The sequence below is a fragment of the Larus michahellis genome, chromosome 2, assembly GCF_964199755.1.
Source record: "Larus michahellis chromosome 2, bLarMic1.1, whole genome shotgun sequence".
NCBI classification, from domain to species: domain Eukaryota; kingdom Metazoa; phylum Chordata; class Aves; order Charadriiformes; family Laridae; genus Larus; species Larus michahellis.
Genome location: NC_133897.1, coordinates 9,399,737 through 9,419,151, shown reverse-complemented (window position 1 = coordinate 9,419,151; position 19,415 = coordinate 9,399,737). Strand labels below are relative to the sequence as shown.

The 19,415-nt window shown below is 42.3% G+C and overlaps 1 protein-coding gene across 4 annotated transcripts in view; it reads right to left on the bottom strand.

The window, feature by feature from the left end:
* Positions 1–19,415, bottom strand: part of DPP6 (dipeptidyl peptidase like 6) — a 570,235-nt gene that overhangs the window by 119,425 nt on the left and 431,395 nt on the right. For all 4 annotated transcript variants that reach the window (XM_074574110.1, XM_074574111.1, XM_074574108.1 and 1 more), the window contains exon 6: positions 4,764–4,816. In XM_074574110.1, the coding sequence (XP_074430211.1) occupies positions 4,764–4,816 (53 nt within the window). The remainder of the gene's footprint in view (positions 1–4,763; positions 4,817–19,415) is intronic.

Sequence of the window (19,415 nt, the reverse complement as noted above, 5' to 3'; positions counted from 1 at the left end):
CAGCTATCGGCAGATATATCTGAAAAAGAGGAAACCAGATGGGACGGGACGGAGATGTTCTTACCAGGGACCATGAGCAGCAAGCACAAGGGCTTGTTCCACTAGATGGCACCCAGCACCAGCATCTCATTTTTGGGTGAACAGCAGGAGAAAAATGGGTGATGGAAAGCTGAACTGAACACAACCTCCCCACACACCTCAGCCCAGGAAAATGAGAACTGCAGATCTTAGCCAGCTCCCCCTGTGAAAACTGTAAGCCACGGGCCATTGAAAACAGAAGGCAAATGTGGCAAAAAAACGGTAGGGGTTTCTACCCTTAGTTTACCAAGAGGCCATGAGAAGGCTGAAATAACAAAAAAAAGGAGAAATTAAATCTGTGCAGGGTCCCTGCAGGGATATTTATTCTTTCTTCTGCCTTGGGCTTATTTTCATTTTTAAATAACATCCTTTGACTCTCTGTCATTAGCACATATTAGTTGTCCTATAGAGAGTCAAATTGCGCTACTCCCCCTTACCCGGGGAGTTTAGTTCCACTAGAGCTCTCATGGAAAAATGTTGCAGTCCTGCACCCTGTATAAAATGCCATTTGTTAGCTTATGTGCTAAGGATGTGCCCAAATTGGCTTGTCAAATTTACGGAGAGCTTGGAATGAAATCTGGAAAATGCTGGTAGTTTTGACTTCAGACACAGCCTGAATCTGGAGAGTCTGCAGAACACGGCAAAAATAATTAGAAATTTCCCTTTAAAAAGCAATTTATGCTGGCAGATTGATGTCACATTATTTAAAAAAGTGATGCCACAGATTAGATTAACTGGCTTCCTTATTAATTAGCCTCAGCAGGGGTGTAGCAAGGGCGTGAGTGGGTACAAAGCCTGAACTGTCTGGCCTTCCTGATGAGGCAGGTCGTAGCCGAGGATGAGGAAGAGGGTAGAGAGGGCGGTGTCACAGCCGGTCTCCAGGAGTGAGTGTCTATGAGCAGGAGGGATATTGGGGAGGGGAGTGAGTTCGTTCACCAGCAGCCACTGCCGCGGCTGCTGAGCTGGAGGTATGCCCAGGCACCACTGGCACACGCCGACGGGATGTAGAGCTGGTGTCTACTCGCAGAAGAGGATTAATGCATGAAAACAGTTTGTAGAAATGGCAAATGGGTTGTTGGTCAAAGGCTTTTGTCACTTGTGTTATCATCAAGTGGAGGGCAAGGATGCTGCCTGTGGGTTGCCAATTTTGTCATCACCAAAGGACCTGGAACATCAAACTGAACTGAAACTTGTGCTGCGTCAGTGCATTGGTCCTGCCCTCAACAATCTTCAACCACACACATCCGTTAGAGCAATATTCCAGTGTTAAATATGGAATACGAGATGAAGAGATTTTTATCCCTTCATCTAACAGAGGCTCTACTTTCAGTGGATGTATTTCATCACCTGTTACACCTGCTACACCTGGCCTCTCCTTTCACGTACCACCCTAAAATATACGCAGAACTCCAACGAACAATAAATGTCCATGTTCCGGGGAAATGGTAATGTGCCACTCTTTCCACCACTCCCACGCACTATGATCACCTGAAAGATCCATACAATTGTTACTGTACAACATGGTTTGCAAGGTCAATGCAGTTGTTACTGTACGATATGGTTTGCAATGCCTGTATAGGTACCTGCAGCCTAAACCGCGTTGCAAACCATGCCTGTACCAACACGAAATGCAGCCATCCTTCCAGCCCTCCTCCTGCCAATGGTTCCCTGATGCAGCGCTATACCGTGTTGCGGGGACATCAATGCTTGACACACTCGCACACCTCTTGGCACACTCTCACTTTCCATATCATCCCTTTGTACTGGATACTCCTCCTCTGAAACCAACCCTCCACAACTGCTCAACTGAACACGGGGAGCAAGGTGAAACACAGCTGAGTGCACAATATAGTTGAAACTGGGGGAAACAAGCTGATTTTCACGGACAAAGAAAGATCATGGGGTAGCGGAAACCTGCCCGGACTCCTGTGTTTTTAATTTTTAGCATTTCTGATGCACACTATGCATGATACTTCTATTTTTCCACCTTTTTTTTGTGCGTCTGGAATAGAACTGTGCTGTCAGTCAAATGCTTTTGCTCTTAGCCAGGTTTACTGCAGAAACAAAGCTTATGTGCTCATGCTGGGTGTTCATCCTGTTGTTCAACACCTTTTCAGCCCAGAAGCTAATTTCAGACATATTGCCAGAAAGACAGAGTTTTCAAAAATTAAATAAGTCCAGTAATTTCCTGCGGGGGTAGGGGGAGAAAGCAAAATAAAAAAATAGCTAAGTGAAAACAAAGACCACATGGAGGCAGGGAAGGAAGGAGACCGAAGAAGTCTGGAATGTGTCACACTGGGGCACCAGAGTTTTGACATGGACGATGGTGACAAATGTCCTAATTCCCATGTTCCAACTGTACATGGAAACAACCTCCAGCTCATGATTTTTTGTGGTGAGTCAATCACAAGATACAAGCTGTAGGGAAGCAGGCTTCACAAGCTCCAGGGCTCACGGATTTTAAAACATGTGTGTCTCTAGTACAGATTTTTTTTTGTACAAAGAATTGTTTCTAGGTAGAAGCCAAAGCAAGTTATTTCGTTGGGTTTTTTTTGTTTAGTGGTTTTGTTTTGTTTTGTTTTTACTTGTGTGCACAAGGGTGCTGAGACAAATCGTTGAGGAACACCTGAATGTAACTAGTATTTTTAGAGGTGGGAAATTTTGAGAGATGTGTTTATATCTTGCCATTGAGTCTGTACTTCTCTATTGTTAGAACTGAGCCACTGAGGTTACCGTACCAAAGAAGCTGGACTGGGAAGAGGGCGCAGCCTTTGAAAATTTAGGTGTTGCAATGTCTGACTTCGAGGACTTTTGCCCTTAAAATATCCTTCCTGCGTAGACAGTGAGGTTCTCTGAGGACTGCCCAGTGGGCAGGCTGCTGGTCCACCACACACAGCCGTAGTGGGAGCAGTCTACGAAAAGCAGTAGGAAACAGCGAGCACACAGGCATGGCCAGGATCCTGCCTTCTCTCAGGGGTAGGCATTTGGCCCAGGGGTGCAGAAATCCACAGGACTTTAGGACCTGCTCCAGTGTTTTCCTAAGTCAGAGCAGCAGTAATGCATTTAACATGGTGGGATGGGTGGGAGAGAGTGGATATAAACCAAAAAGAGAGGTTCAGACTGGATGTAAGGAGAAACTTTCTCCCCGCCGGGAGGACAGTCAGGCAACAAGACAGGTTGCCCATCGAGGCTCTGCAGTCGCCATCCCTGCAAGTTTTCAAACCCCAATGGGATAAAGCTCAGAGCAACCTGGTTTGAGTTGGAGGTTGGACCTTGCAAGATCCTTTCCAACCTGACTTATCCGGTGATCCTGTGATCACCCTGTGTATAAACCACACAGATTTTTTTAAAACTTTGCAGGTTTTGCCAGCTATTGCAAGCATCCAAAGCATCTACTACCTGTTTTGCCATAATGTATAGAAATTACAACCTAGTGAAGAAGCATATCGCAAACTGAAATTACATGGTTTATAACCAGTGTCACGTGCAATGGTCTACAGAAACGGCAGAGCACAACTATATTGTTCCCTTTCACCATTCTCGCACAGCTATTACCAATACGATACTTAAGACACACAGCCCGGCATCAGCTTCCTGGCTTTTACCTCAGTATTTATTGACAACGACTTGAGGAATTTTGCTGTGCAATGCACGCATTTCCATTGGTGCTATGGAAATGCCCCTCTGAAACACCATGTATCATCATATGCCTACATGTGTCGTGTTGGTGTGGTGGTGTCCCATTCCTGACCGGTTGGGCCAGTCCTGAAAGTATATTAAAGAAAAGGTATCTTTTAAGGGAAAAGCAGGTAGAAACTATGGGCTAAACTCTAGAGAAACAAGACAGGCGAGGTGAGCTGTAGTGTGCTGGAGTTGGAGCTGCAGGTTACCTGCAGCATCAGAAAGTCAAAGCTGAGAACGGTATTTAAAAAACCGCGACTAATCAAAGCTAAAGGACCCTCTCAAGGTAATCGGTGCCTACGTTAAACACCGAGCCTACTTCAGGACTTTCAGGGGATGGGGGCAGCTAAATGAAGAGGCATTGTGTGATGGGAGTTTATTACTTATAATGATACATAATCTTTCGGGCCATGCGCTTCAGGTAAAGCAACACGCTTTCATTAAGTTTAGAAATGCTGTGTAAAGCCAATGCGGCATTCTTGTTGTCTGCACTTACCTCACACTCGGAAAAGATAAACTATAAACCCAAAGGCCTGTAGCTTCAGTATAATTGTGAGTGCATGTAAGTAAGCAGCATCAGGATCCTGGGAACAGGCTTCTGGTCTGTCTGCCTTCAGACGGGATGCTAGAGAGAGCGCTTGTGTCAAGGGAATCTGCCGAGAGATCCAAAACTGAAGGGCGACACCTCATTTCTGACCACATTTAAGGGACTAAACACACCTGGATAGATCCTCTGACAGTGCTCCGGTGAGCGGCCAACCACGGCTCTCAGCCAGACACCAACACATACATATTCTAGCCAAAAACTTGAAAACTGGAATACGAAATTCATGTAGTCTGACTCTTCAGGGAAGCTGAGTACTTCTGTTTCCAGACTATGTCATCTTTTGTACAACACACAGCTCAGCGGATGCTGCAGCTGAAGCCATTTGTCACAATACATGTTATTTTGCAGAATTCTTAATGGTTGAGTTTTAAAATTAAGACATTGAAAAATTGCTTACCCATGAGGTATTTTGCTGAGGACATAATACGCCGTATATGAATGCTGATACACCTGCAAAATGAAATTAAGAAAAACAAACAAAAAAAGAGATTAGTAATTGTCACCTGTGTTACTAGGGTTCTTTTTCTGCAAAAACAATCTAGCATTTATGGTTAGGGAGCACTTATAAACACTTCAAAATCCGTAGTAGAAAAGAACAATACATTAATTCACCTAATGCTGTTGTGTGTTCTTTTCATCTTGCACTTTATTACAGTGTTTGGCAAATCGTATACATCCAGATGCTCTGTGTCGTTGCCATGACTACCAGGTCTTTGATTAAACTGGGGGCACATGGTCTCTGCAAGGGCTAAATATAGAACAATCATTAATGAGGACACCTTGGTCAGCTGGAGACATTCTCCATCATTATAACTAGACACAACAGGGACAGAATGAATATTTTTTTGCTTTATTCCCGCATAAATAAAACAGGGAGTGATACTGGCTGATCTCAGAGCGGGTTCTAATACCCGTGTCAGCCAGCAAATGAAAACTTATTGACTTAGGGCGTAAAGCTGACCTCACATTTGTTTGACCTGCTACGTTGCACCTTCATATCAATTTGCACTCTTTGGGCCTTGGGGAGGAGCTCGTCAGTTTGCATGGCTGGTCAGCTCAGAAGGGAGAGTTTATCACTTATTTTCTAAGTAGTAAATAATAACACCGGAGTCAAGGTCAGCGATTTAAGAGTTGGCGGACTGATTTTCCACTAGTAACCACGCAATCCTTAACAGGGCTCTGTGGTTGCCCAAGGTGAGCAACGCTGAACAGCATAAGAGTCAGGGCACTAGTGTGAAAAGGTCTAAATATGAATGACTTTACACACCTTTAGACAGGCAGTCACTCTTGCAATTCTATCCTGTTACTAAATGCTACTAAATAAATAAATAAATACGTCTCCTAGCAGTCATTTCATTTGACTTTTACTTAAATCTTTAAGCCACTCGCTCTCCAGTAACTCTCATAAAACATCCTGTCCAGAGGACAAAGGAGGAATTTCTTGAATACCTGCTTCACCTATCAAGTTTGTCTGATCAAAATTATTTTTCCTAGATACCTCTGGTTTTGCACATTTATTTTTTTTTATTTATTCCAAGAAACCATGAGATGTCCTGGGTGGTGCTGCCAGCCTCAGCAGTGGCCATCCCAAGCACACCACTAGCTTCACAGACAAGTAAGCATGACTTACTACCCATCACCCTCGAGGGCAAGCCTGCATAGTGGCATCTATAACAAGCTTACATCTTAGAATCATAGAATGTGTTGGGTTGGAAGGGACCTTTAAAGGCCATCTAGTCCAACCCCCTGCAGTGAGCAGGGACATCTTTAACTAGATCAGGTTGCTCAGAGCCTCATCAAGCCTGTCCTTGAATGTCTCCAGGGATGGGGCCTCCACCACCTCTCTGGGCAACCTGGGCCAGTGTTTCACCAACAGCCCTCTTGGGAGGGCTCAGTAGAGAGGCAGATAAACACAAGGCTCATCATCCTGTAGATATTAAAACAACCTTCTCTGCTACAATTTGAATTCAAAACACTAAATTCTTACACCACTGCATGAACCCCCTGAAAAAAAGTTACCACCAGAGTATAGAGCTGAAAGCACTGGATTTCTACCCATGAAATGAAGAGACTGACGCCAGACTGATGCGATTCCCTTTCTTACCCTGTGCAATTCACTCCCTTCATTACAAGGACATCATCAGGTTACATCCCAAAAATCATATCTCCTTTTAGGCATTCATATGCATAAAGACTCCTCCAGCAAGGTGAGTCTCTGGTGTATTGATATCAGGGAAGGTCTAGAAGCACAAATTAATTCACTGCAAAATAGCATTTATTTTAGTATAGGTGTCCTTTTTAGATCCTGTTTCAGATGATGTCAAATAAAGTACCATTATCTCATCCACACCCAATCATACCAAAGAGCTCTTGAATCTTATAACGTTGATATTGGAGACCTGGCTGATGCACGTGGCCTTAGATTTTATTCCAGCATTGGTGAAGTTTTAAAACTGCTAAAATTCCTTAAAGAAAATGCACTGGAAGACTAAATTTGTCTAGAGAGCTGAACAACCTGGTAATACATTGTCATTAAACACTGAGCAACTTTTGTCTTCCAATATCCTGGCAGTAGGATGTGGAAAATGATGTAGACGTATAAAATGGGAGCTGAGGCAAGGACTGGTGTTCAAGGTAACAAGCCATGCTGTGTTGCAAGATGTGAGAGGGAGAGGCAGAAGCCAGCGCCCAAAGTGAACAGAGGCAATCAGGGGAAAATAAAGAAACGTAGCAGGCTGGAGGGAAAAGAAGCAGCCAGGGAAACTTTGAGCAGGACATCTGCTGATGTTCCTGCTGGTGGTACAGACTGCCCGCAGCCATGCTAGAGAGTTTAGAGCTGTCTTAGAGCCATTAATGGAGACCAAGGTAAAAGATTTTCTTTGCCGAAACAGTTTAGGAGTGGGGAAAACAAAAATTCCAGGAGTCTCAAAGTACTCCTTTATTTTTCTGAACATTAGTTGTCCTCTCGGGTCTTTGGCCAGACTGAAATATCTCACATTTACTGTGCCTGTAGCATGTAGTTCTCAAAGGCTTGTCGCTGGCAGAGTTCGTTCACAGGAGCAATCCTTTCTCAAATAAATCCTTAAAATCAGTAGGTTAGCTTATGTAAATAGCAACTATTTGAGCAAAGATTTCAGGATCAGACATTTATTATTATTTTTGTTCTTAAGGACAAGAGTGCATGCAGGTCAAAAGTCCTCCTCATCTCTACTATTTCAAACATGTTTGGAAAACACACTGCGAGCAACCCTCCTAAGCACGCAGGAATCAAGACAAACATCACTTAATGTCTTTCTGGGAAATGAAATGGCTGCTTTCCTCTTAAATATGCAAACTAAATGAAATCATTTTACCTTTTTGAGAGGATGACTATATCTGCTTAATATCTCAACTAAAATTTCTGCTGAGGTCAAGCAGAATCAGGCTATTCACTTACCAGAAGGAAAGCCTGACACCAGGGAAAAGTGTAGGCGAGAGATGAGCATTCTTCTGGAATCCAAAGCTAAGCCTCAGAGACTGGACGGTGCTTAAAAGTTCGTATTCGTTTCATTTAAAATCTCTGTTTCTGAGCTGTAGCCAACAAAAATAGCAGTATTTTTGTGTTCCCCTTATCTATCCAAGGGGTGTGGTAGAAGACCTAGCACTGATTTGATGTTCTTAGCCCCGATTTTTGGCTGGATCCCAGAAGCGCACAGCTCCTCTCAGCAGAGTGGCGTATTTGAAGGCGGCAGATTTTTTGGCAACTGTTTTGTTCTGTAGACCCTGTGTGCCAAGTCATCCCACCAACATAAGTTAGAACAGGTTTGAGACTGCTCTGAAGGGTTCTAGGTGCTACCAAAACCAGGTCACAAAAGCTCCCATACCAGCTGGGACCAGTGAGTGCTGTAAAAGTTATTGTACCGAAACCACTGGGCCAGAAACACTCTCCCACTGGGCTTCTCATCCCAGATCAAAGCACAGATCTCGCTTACTTTCAATTTACATTATGTTCTGCAACATGTGCATGTTTACGCTGACACCATAAAGGGTCTAAGAGACGGATCTATCTGTTTCCACTTAGTTTTGGAAAGGCAATTATCTCTCTAAAATTCAGAAAAATACCGGACTAATTATATATGACAACACTTTGTTGTGAAGCCACTGGCCTTATTTTATGCAACCACCAAAAGAAACCTAGACTTGACCAGATGACAGTGGAAATGCAAACAGTGCAGCAGACAGAGCAGCAGAGAAGAGCATCCGCCTCTTCCCCGGCACCAGATTCCAAAATAACAAGTAAATTGTGGTCCCTACAAGCTGCAGAAACAAAATGGAAGAAGCAATTTCTGTGCCGCATCACTGCAGAGCAAAGTGTGGTGTGAATGGGAGAGTAACATCGCCTCGAAAGCACTTGCTTCATCTCCAAGGATACAGGTCCTAGTCCAGCAGGGCTTACTTAATCAGAAAACACGTTATTTAAGAATAGGATCGATTTGGACTCATTTATGCATTGTGACCATTCATATGCTTTAAATCAGAGGTCATAGCTTTTGCTCTTGCCCCAAAGCAACCGCACAAATACTCGACGTAAGTCCAAAAAGACAGGAGGGATCCTGGTTACCTCCCTACATCTCACCTGGTTTGTCACGCAGACACATGCTGGACACGCAGGGCCTTTGCCTTCGTTAACTTTTTGTTAAAAGTTTGAAATCGTCCCCATTATTTTCAATTTGGCACTGCCAGTGCAACTCACAAATGATTAGGAAAAGGTTTTAGAGGGAAATTAGGGAATTTTTAGAAGGAAAATGTGAAATGTGTTTTCAGCACGTTTGGGCTGGTATGAAAGATTACGCTGCCTGCTGAGGATTTATTACTAGTGTCATGAAAAAGGAAGAGTTTAGTTTACACTTCGATCTTCTGCGCTGGTTTCTGTCACACTTTGTGGGCTGATACCATGCTAGCACCAGCAGTAATCAGCATTTGTCGAAAGGCTTTCTTTTATGTTCGTATGACAAGGCGATGAATCGATACAAACAAGAGGTGCAGACTTTCTTTCAAGGAGGTTTACAAGTAAAGAAGGGGGGGGAAAAGCCCTTAGAAGAAGACTCTCCAAATCAGCCCAACCCTCTCCTCTTCCAACAGGCTGTTCTACCAAAACAGCTAATTTAGCGTCTTACCACTCAGCCTATTAAACAGTTTGTGGGTCTGAGATTAAACCCAGGTGGCCTGGCTGCCATGATCTCGGGATTATTTCTTACTTGATAAATACAGGAAGAAAACCCTCCTTTGCATCTATTTTCTAAGTGACTCCATAGAGCTATCTGGTCCTTCATGCAGTAGTGTTATTTGCATTACTCACAAAAAATCTCATAGAATTTAGAGTTTGAGAGCGAACAGCTACAGGGCAGAGTAGAAGTGCAAGCTGTTTTACAAAGCAGTTTGCAAGGATTAATACAACATTCCTAGTATTTAGTGTCCATCTTCTTTTTTGGGAATCACACGTTTCATCCAAAAAGTCATCCCACGCCCCCAAATAAAAATGAACGCTCTAAGTAATCATCGGAAATAAAACTGTACAATGGTTGGCTAAAGCCTGAAAATACCAAGAATATATTTTAATGTAATTAATCATAAAGGGCTCAGTAGTTATCTGGGTAAAAGGAATCACTTCTTTTTCCGTAACAATAAAGTATATCTCCAAATAATAGATTCCCTCAGGATTCTTAATAGACCCAAATTGTCTATAATCTATTCCTTTTTATACTCTACAGTAGGACAGTAAAAACACAGCACAAGTGGCCGGTGGAACAGGAACTGCCAGATCCATTAAAAGGGTTTCCCACGAAGAGTCTCTAAAAAGACACTTGCTGGAAGTAGATTATATAGCCCATTTTCCTACTTGTGCTATGAACAGACAAATCCCTAAATGCACATATGAATGTCAAACCGATTGAATAATCCCAAACATTTGACATAATTACATACTCCACCTTTCAAAATGGTCCTGGCACCCTTAAACGGTAACTCATGCTGTGATGCAAAACATGCAGGTAAAAGATGATTTGCCTTTTGGCCTTTAATATCTGTGATATTTAACCAGGCTCTGAAGTTGACAAATTAAGAGGGAAAGAGAATAAAATAGAATGCAGGAAGGCTGCTGCGCTGCATTGGCAAACGACTCACGTATTTGGTACCCTGTTATCTCACAGTGGCATGAATGGGAGGGAAAACCAGGTTCAAAAGGAAAATCACAAGCAAACGATAGCCAGAGGTTGTGTTTCCTTCTACTACATGCACATATCGTGTACAGTAGAGGGTGACCCACAGACACAACCACTCTATCACATTGATTCTTCTGTTGGTCAGCCACCAATCAAATACCATGTTATCTTTACAGAGTAACTATGTCATTCACATAAATCTTCCAGCAGAGAAAAGGATAATTGTCTGACTAAAAATATCTCACTGCCATACTTCATTATGGCTTTCTGTAGAGAGCTAAAGCAAGTCACTGTACCTGTTTGTTGCAGAATTTTCTGTATTTTTGAAGAAACTTAATACTAAAGACTAAATTTTCACTTAATGAGTCAACATCATTTGCCTTGATCAAAATTCTTTATGATACTTTTGATTTGTTGGGGCTGTACGACCTGAAAACTGATGAATAACTTGAACCCTCCCTCTGTTCTGTTGAGAAGAAATCCGTCTTTTCCCATTACGTGTTGACCTGGCCCTCCAAAGGGATGAAAAAACCATTCCTGTAACTGACCACCAACTTCTTGGTAATGTTTTGTTCAATTTCTGATCTTTCATTCTCCCATGTCTTTGTGACTTAGAGCACAAGGGGTTACCTCTGGCTGAGGCATGGTTTGTGGGTGGTTAGATAATGGTCTTTTCATTTTTTTCTATTATTAGAGACAGACTGGTCAGCAGTACTCTCCTCAGCCCAACTATTTTAGCAAAGTATTACCACCATGTTATTGCTAATAGGCACTCCATACTAACCAGCCCGGAATTAGATTCTTTGAAAAACCACATACTATCTATTCCTTTTGTGTCACTGTAATGAAAAAAAAACCACACCAAAATCCATAATGCTATTTTGTACTCTACGCTCCGTGAAGCTTGATTGCTTGCAAGAACCAAACAAATCAATAAAGCCTTATAATTTGAGGTCTTTTCAACATTCTCACCTTTCAAATTCATTGTGATACTGACCTATTTTGTTTTCTTCTGAGCCAGCAAATTCTCTTTTGTCTCTACATTGAATTATCCCTTTATACTTTATCACTTCCCAAGCAATGTACCTCTAATACAGTCTCATGCCGTGTGCCAACCTGTTTCTACAGCCCTCCAAGGAACGCTGCTCATTTCTCTTTGTGCCTCTAATAAATTAGGAAAACCATAATGAAATGCTACCAATGAGCATTTCCTGTGCATTGGTTGAGCCAGCAACTAAATAACCCACAGCTGTTATCAAATACCTAATTTGGGATGCTCTTACCCACTGCACGGTATCCAGCTGATCAGCCACATGTGTAACATGGTCACAACCACAGAGAGTGCACACTGAAACACACTGCGGGGAGGTCTGGGGAGCTCAGGGAAGAGCAGAGATAGGGAAAATAGGTTTGAGCAGGAAAGGTGATCTCTCTGGATCAAGTGACATAAAGAACATTTAGCAACTGGTTGCCTTTGCTACAAATATCTCTATTCCAGAGGAACTAACTTTTGTTTAATTAACATTTGGGCAAAGGGAGCAAGATCTATACCTGGGGAATGCACATATGACAGCTGAGTGAAGGGAAAAAAATGAAACGATTTTTCTTGGAAAGGGAAGGATCTGGACCCAGCAGCATACCTAGACCTGGCTGAAATGGCACAGCCAACACTAAGTCATGAATGTCTCAGAGACCCAATGGGTCGGTGTCTCATCTCAGCCACACCACTATGAATAAGGAGCTGCTCCACTGCTACCCAATGTCGTAGGCAATCAAGGATCGGCGACTGGGTATCTCCAGAACCAGGAAGAAATTTTAACAATTGATTTGGAAGAAGGGAATAAAATGCTATGTACAAGGGATGGAGAGCAGAAGAAGACAAGAAGCAGTGGATCATCAGGAAGAGTCTTCTTTGCATGGCTTTTTTTCAAATTCCTCAACTATTCAATCTCTAAGACTGGAAACTACATCATTGCAATACAAGCCTGAAGGAGCCTTACTCTACAAGCTTGTCACTGGTGCATAGAGGACGACCAGAACAGCTCATGCAGTGCTACGAATGGCCTGTCACCCACACTGGAGAGGCTTCCTTGGAGCAGCAGCAGTCTCACCTCAAGGTGACATCAGGAATGGACAGCACAGTCATGCCACAGGCACTTGCATTTTAGAAGCGTTCGTAACTCAAGCTCAAGCCACTGTAATAGGGTCATGTGCTGCAGGCGACATGCACAGTTAATATGTAAATCTCTCCCACAAACATAGAAGGGGAGTGTTGGGATTAGAAGCTGATTTTCCAGCTACCAAACCAAAGGTCTCTGAAAGAGCTAAGCCCAGGAGTTACTCCTTCACAAACAGTGTCATCTCCAGTTTGCGAAGTAACCATAAATAAAATGTGATGGCAACATCCACTACAGTAATAGATGGACTGCGGTGTTATAAGATAATGCTGTTACTCCATGTTCCACAAACTGATTATCTATCTCAGTTGTTTCATGATAATAATTCTTTATTAAAAGATTTGCTTCCAAATTACACTTTTGAGAGCCTTATACTGCTGACAATGCCGAAAGGGAATTTCAAGGCCGGCTTTAGGATTTATGACTTGGTGACATGGTGGAGGTAAAGTGGATGCTCTTTTTGCTACAAACGCAGCTCCAGAATCAACTTAGGCTACAGGTATTAACATACAGCTCGTGTGCCAGATCTCGCCCCTAGGAGAGCGTTAATCCAATCTGCCAACTGCTGCTGCACTCTAACACAGCTCTGCCCTGCCAAGCAATTACAAAAGCCTCCTTTTGCTCCAGAGCCACCTGTCCCTCACAGCGCTCCACTGGCACCACCAGCACCAGCAAGCACTTGCAGTCACTGGCTTAAAGGACGACTGCTCCATTTTTTACTGGTAAATAAAACGGCGGCTACGAAACACTCGGTAGGATTTTCGCACCAGCCTGCGTGCGCTTGTTGTTGCTCAGGTTATTGGGAAGCGTCTGCGATCGAGTTATTAAGAATTACAAGCGGGGGGTTATGAATAACGAGCTCGTTTTGTATCTTGTTTTTAAACTTTTATCGGTATTCACGTCACATGGTATAAACTCCCAGGCTCCCCTCCCACGCTGCAGCAGGCGTAGTGTAAGACTGGATGGAAATTCTCCAAGTGCTGCGCTTGCCTGCTTTATAGTCCAGTTCAGAAACTTGGAAATGAGAATTAAATTATCTAGTACAAAGTTAATGTTGCGTTTCTAACATACCAAACAATATATCTAAGGAAAAGAGGTAAGAGATAAACAAACAACTTTGTATTATTATGTAATAAGAGTACAAAAGTAGCCTAGGGCCAAATAAAACTTTTAGGAGGAGACAATTATCCCAAACCTAGAAATGCAGAAAACCTTCCAATCGATAGAAACATACAAAACATGCACCTGTGATTCTCTTCTAATATCATACACATGATATTACATAATGATAATACCTATATTGGGTCAGACCCAAAGCTCATCCAGTTTGCTATCCTGGCTCAGACAGTGGCCCCAGGCCAATTCAGAAAGAAAACTGGAGTTAGCTTATTTATAGTCATCCTTCCCCAAAATACTTCCCCAGGCTCTTGCAGTTTGCCGCTTGGAGCCACTCTCTTTGCAGCTGTCTGCCTTGAGGGATGTCCCTGCCATTGACCTCCCCGGTCGTTCTTTACAAGCATTTACCCCTTTTTGCACCTACAACCGCATGTAGCAACACCCTCTTCCCAGACAATGGTGCCAAAAGCCTCTTTGGGGTACGATTCCTCCGACCAGAATTTGATGTCTATTTTAGCCTCAGATTTACACCCCGGAGCACACTGGTTATGAAGGCAGCCTGGGGTAGCTGATGCAGATGGGGAGTTTACTTTGTTCACATCTACATTCACTTGACGGACGCTCACCTTCGTTGACTTTGGAGTTGCAAGTCTGAGGGCTGAAGGGCAGCACGAGAGATCAAAGCTTAATAATCAATGTTTTTACTGAAACATTAGATAACGCCTTCTTTAAATGAAACTTTTCTTGAGCTGGGCAGACTGGATATGGAAAGAGTCTAAAAACCTCTTTTCTATGAAGTTTACAGTCCAAATGGTGCAGCTTTGTAGCAATTACGTGAGAACCAAGCCATGAAAATGGGCTGAATGCTTAGTATAACTAATTAATTTATTCACTTTTAAATAATTCACTTTAGCGGCAGAAATTAGCAACTACAGAACCACAGCGCATGTTCTTTCTATTAAAATTTACTCTTAGCATATCAAAATTGCTTTTTCTTCTATAGCAGTCGAGAGGGTGAATAATACAAAGAAGTTAGCACTGTCATTGAAATGACGCTCATAGGCTCAGGGCACTCTTAGAAGACTCAAAGAAAGGAATCCAAGGCAAGAAGGATGAGACCTTCAAAAAGCATCAGAGAGCAGAAGTTTAAGAGCACCGAAGTGGATGTGAAAGGAGAATGAAAGTATTCAGATATATGCCGGGGACCTCGGTCCAAAAATGCTCTCTCTGTTCAGTGAAACATTCATTTTCTAGTTACATATGAGATCAGAAGGCTCTGAGCTGCACCTCGATGTACACGTGAATCTAAGTCACTGGAGGCAATATTTCTATTTTCTGACATAAGGAAAAGTAAACTGAAATCACATACGAGACAACAGAGCTTTTTGTCTGTCCTCCATGCGATACTGTAGACCTCTTCCAAGGGGTAAATGGACCATGGTGATGATGGGCACCTCTTCAGAAAGCGAGGGGAGAGCAAACGAGAGGAAGAAGCACAGAGCACCCCCTGTTCCTTGCCTGCTGCACCACCCTTCACAGCACCACCATCAACAGCGTCCCTGTACGGGTACTCTTCCACCCTCGCACATAAAAATCTGAGGACTCGTGCTTTTGAAGACCTGACTACAACCCTATGATTTGTTTCCCTTTTTAAGAAAGAGGGTTTTTGGGGTTTTTTTTGAGCAGAGAATAAAAGAGAATAGAAGATTCCATTTTCAAATCTGGGTCGTTAGCTGCCCAAGGAGGAACGTTAACTATTGCTTTTAACATAGCCCTGATAAAAACAGAGTCCTGCAGGCAGTTAAAGAGATAAAGGGCACTCGTTCAGGGTAAACACAGCGCCATCCGCTCCTTGGATTTAGGTAAGTAACTCAGCTAAAGAGGAGAACATCTGCCTCAGAAGATTTGCATTTCTGAGTACAGAAATTTCATTGGGGTGCTCTGCATAGTAAGCGGCGGTTTTCCAGAAGAGGGCACTAAGTATATTTTTTTTCCTATTTCAGTGATTAAAAATACATAAATGAAAGAGACTGGAAATCAGAAGAATTAGATTATAAACTCCGGCAGGCTGAGACTGCTTCCTATGTTTCTGCGTCAACACCAGAATTAAATTCTTTCTGATTTTGCTTTCTAATGCCTTTTAAATCACTGTTGCTTTCCCATTTTGCATCTTATTCCTAATAAATTTCTTTCATTAACATCTTAAAATAACTTTCTATACTTATGAGAATCCAGCACACAATGGGATTTTTATTGTCCCTAAAAACTTAGGAAGCAAAATTATGCGAAAAACAGGAACTCGGCTCTAATGTAATTCTGAAGCCTCTGCATGTTGCAAGGAACCTAGTTCTTTATTAAGTTCTAATTTTTTTTTCAATAATTTTTATAAAGTTACATTTATTTCATTCCTGTTAAAGCACAGAAGGTTCCCCTGTGTTTCACTAAGATGGATTCCCATAGTAGTGCAAAAAAGAAAATTGCAATGATTTTACTGCTGACTCTCTATCTGATTTTGACTATCTAGGAGACCTTGTACAATTACCTTACCTATGTTTTATTCAAAAATAAATTGTAGGTTCTTTTTAAGTTGTTTTGTGGATTTTGTTAGAACATTAATCTCCACCAGTCTGTCTGTTCAAGTTAGATCATCTATACACTCAAAAAAGGAAGCAGAATGAAAAATATAATCTTATCCAAGCAAAGAAAAACTGGGGGTTTTTTGTATCATAGTGTTTTGCCTTGAGTCTTTTTATTTTCCCTTCTCTGTTTGATGAAAATCTCATTTGCTAAAGAAAATATTTACAGAGGAAGACTGCTGATAGCTGATACCGATACATCATATACCTATGTACTCTTGCATGACAGGATAATTATTTCTGACTTTTGATATTATTCTAGTCTTCCCTGGAACTGTGGATTTGCTTTTCAGTTTACCGATGTATATCTGTGCCTGTGAATAAATGCAGGATACAGTTTGTTGGCCTCGGCTACACGAGCAAGGCTGGCCAACTTAGTCTGAAATATTATTTTGCACTCAGTCATGTCTGTGCGATTTGTATGGAAGTCTCCCAGCTAAACCAGGAGGTTTAAAGTTTAGTCCTAACTCTATTTATCTATGTTATTAGAAGAACAGCAAGAGTTTAATCCTTCATTTTTAATAGAAAATAGTTAAAGTTCAGAGGTGGCACCGCAGCTGAAGTCAGCATACTCAGTTCTTAATGCTCTCCATTTCACGCAGTTAGTGTTTTGTTGCAATAATCAGACTAAAAAACACTCCCTGGAATGGAGACTCCGTAAGAAACTGAGATTTGGTGCAGTTTTACTGCAACCGTTGCTACAGAGGGAGTACGCATTGGCAAAACTGGAATATGGGGACTGAGGACGGCAGGAAGACCTGCTGGGCAGAGCTTTGCCTCCCAGCTCAGACAAACACATCATATCATGTTTTATGAATGCATCCAGATCTTCATTTCATAAGCACCAACTTCCTGCTGAAAACATCGCCCTGTGACGGGGAGCAACAGAGCCAAAGAACGGGGATCCCAATGTGGTTTTATCATTTGCTCCAGGAAAGAGCTGCAGGCCACAAGTAACCATGGTGGCTACCCACGACAAACGCAGGGTCCCCACCGGTTCCTTCGACATTGAGATGATCCCACTCCCAGAGTAGCTGCTCTAGTAGCGATGCTGGGGTGAGCGCCCATTCCTTGCATTTAATGCAGGCAAATGCCTTTTTCCATGGACAATAAACACAGGAAGGCTCCACCCACCCATTCCCCTTTGCTGAGATTCAGTGCCTATCATCTCCCCTTTACAAAGAATGGAAAATAAAGAAAAAGTATGCAGATTTGGGATATGCCATTTCACTCCACTTTTTTGTTGCTGCTTCTACCCCAAGTTACAATGCCAGACCCTCAATTTTACCTAGGAACCCCTTGCCCCATGGCCCAAGGAACTTAACTGCCAAAATGTCTCTGATGTTCATGTATTTGAGTGCATAACCCCACTCTACCTTCCTGTTTACGCTGGAATTTTTTCTGTAATTAAACTGGGCTGTGCCAAAGCAGAGGGATTGCTGCTAAGAGCAAAGAATAAGGCTACATAAAGGAACACATTTTCTGCTGGAGCTTTGTAGGGATTTGAAATGAACTATGAGGCTCCTTCAAAACAAATAAAATAAAGAATAGGTTTGACCTCTTTTTTTCTCCTGTGTTAGTCCAAAATTGGCCCTGAAAGTTACCAAAATGAAATTAGTGTCTGTATGTTCCCCTTCAAAAGGGAGGTCTAGGATTAAACTTGTCACCAATTATTGCTCCACCATCCTGTGCCTGCATCCAAAAATTTCTATTCTAAACACACAATGTGACAGAAATTGGACAGAGCGACGACTGCTGAGCAGCAAGAACAAATATTCCCACCACCTGATAACATGTTTACTCAATTAAAATGGGTATCCACCCTCCCATAGCAAAAATTTTTAATTTCGTAAGCATGTGCAGCAGAAAAAATATTGTGATCGAAAGGGCTCTGCTGTCAAAGGCACAACTGAGGACACCTGAGAAGACCGTGTTTGCACAACGCTGTAATAGAGTTTTGAAAACCCATAAATCCCTCTAGAGTTGTGTGGCAAACTTCCCTCTCTCTCTGTGCCGCTGCAGATATCAAACATTAATTAGACTGAACCAATTACTGATACCAACACGCGACAGAAAAACTCGTCACGTTGGTACTGCTCCTTCCGCCTGAGCTGAGATCCATCGGTAGGAAAATCTCCCGGTTGCTCAAACTTTCTTTATTGGCAGCTCGGGTTTATTCAATGCAAGGTGACCGCGAAGGGGCGCTGGCCTGGGTGAGCTGCACACCTCCAGGTCTGGCACAGAAGCAAATGGAAGCGTAGAAACGTTTTTGAATCAACCTTCCCTGATCCCTTTGAAAATCCTCTTTTGTCTATCTGGTTGCTGCTGTTCAGCCCGCATTGAAAACGGCAGATTAGGGAATTTATTCATGGCGGTTTTGAGATTAGAAAAGATAGTAAGTCTTTCACAAAGGGTATTTTAAGTAGACCAGATTAATAATTAAAAAAAAAAAACAAAAAAACAAAAAACCAACAAAGCCCACAACGCTCTCCTTTTAAAATAATTTTTTGCCTCTAAATTTTGTCAAATAATAGCTGCTGCTTGAGCTTCAAATCCAAAGTAAACTATCACCCAGAAAATTAACCTCCCCTATGTTCTCAGTACTTTCTCGTTATCTGATACTTCTGGACACACAAGCCTTAGCTTTTGTTATGTAAATGTAGCTGGAGCACTTCTGTTCTCCTTATCACTTCAAATAGGATAAAAAGCACATTATTAAACAAGGATATTTACTCTACTGATCTTGGCTGTTGAAATAATATGATTCAAAACAGGACATAAGAACATGTAAGAAGGAGGAGAAAAAAGAGGCCCCTCCACTTTCAGCCCTGGCACCACAAGATCCCCTCGACAGAACCCCACATGGGCATGCTCATAAAAATGGTGCAATTTTCAGAAGCTGTGAGCATTTAACCGAAAT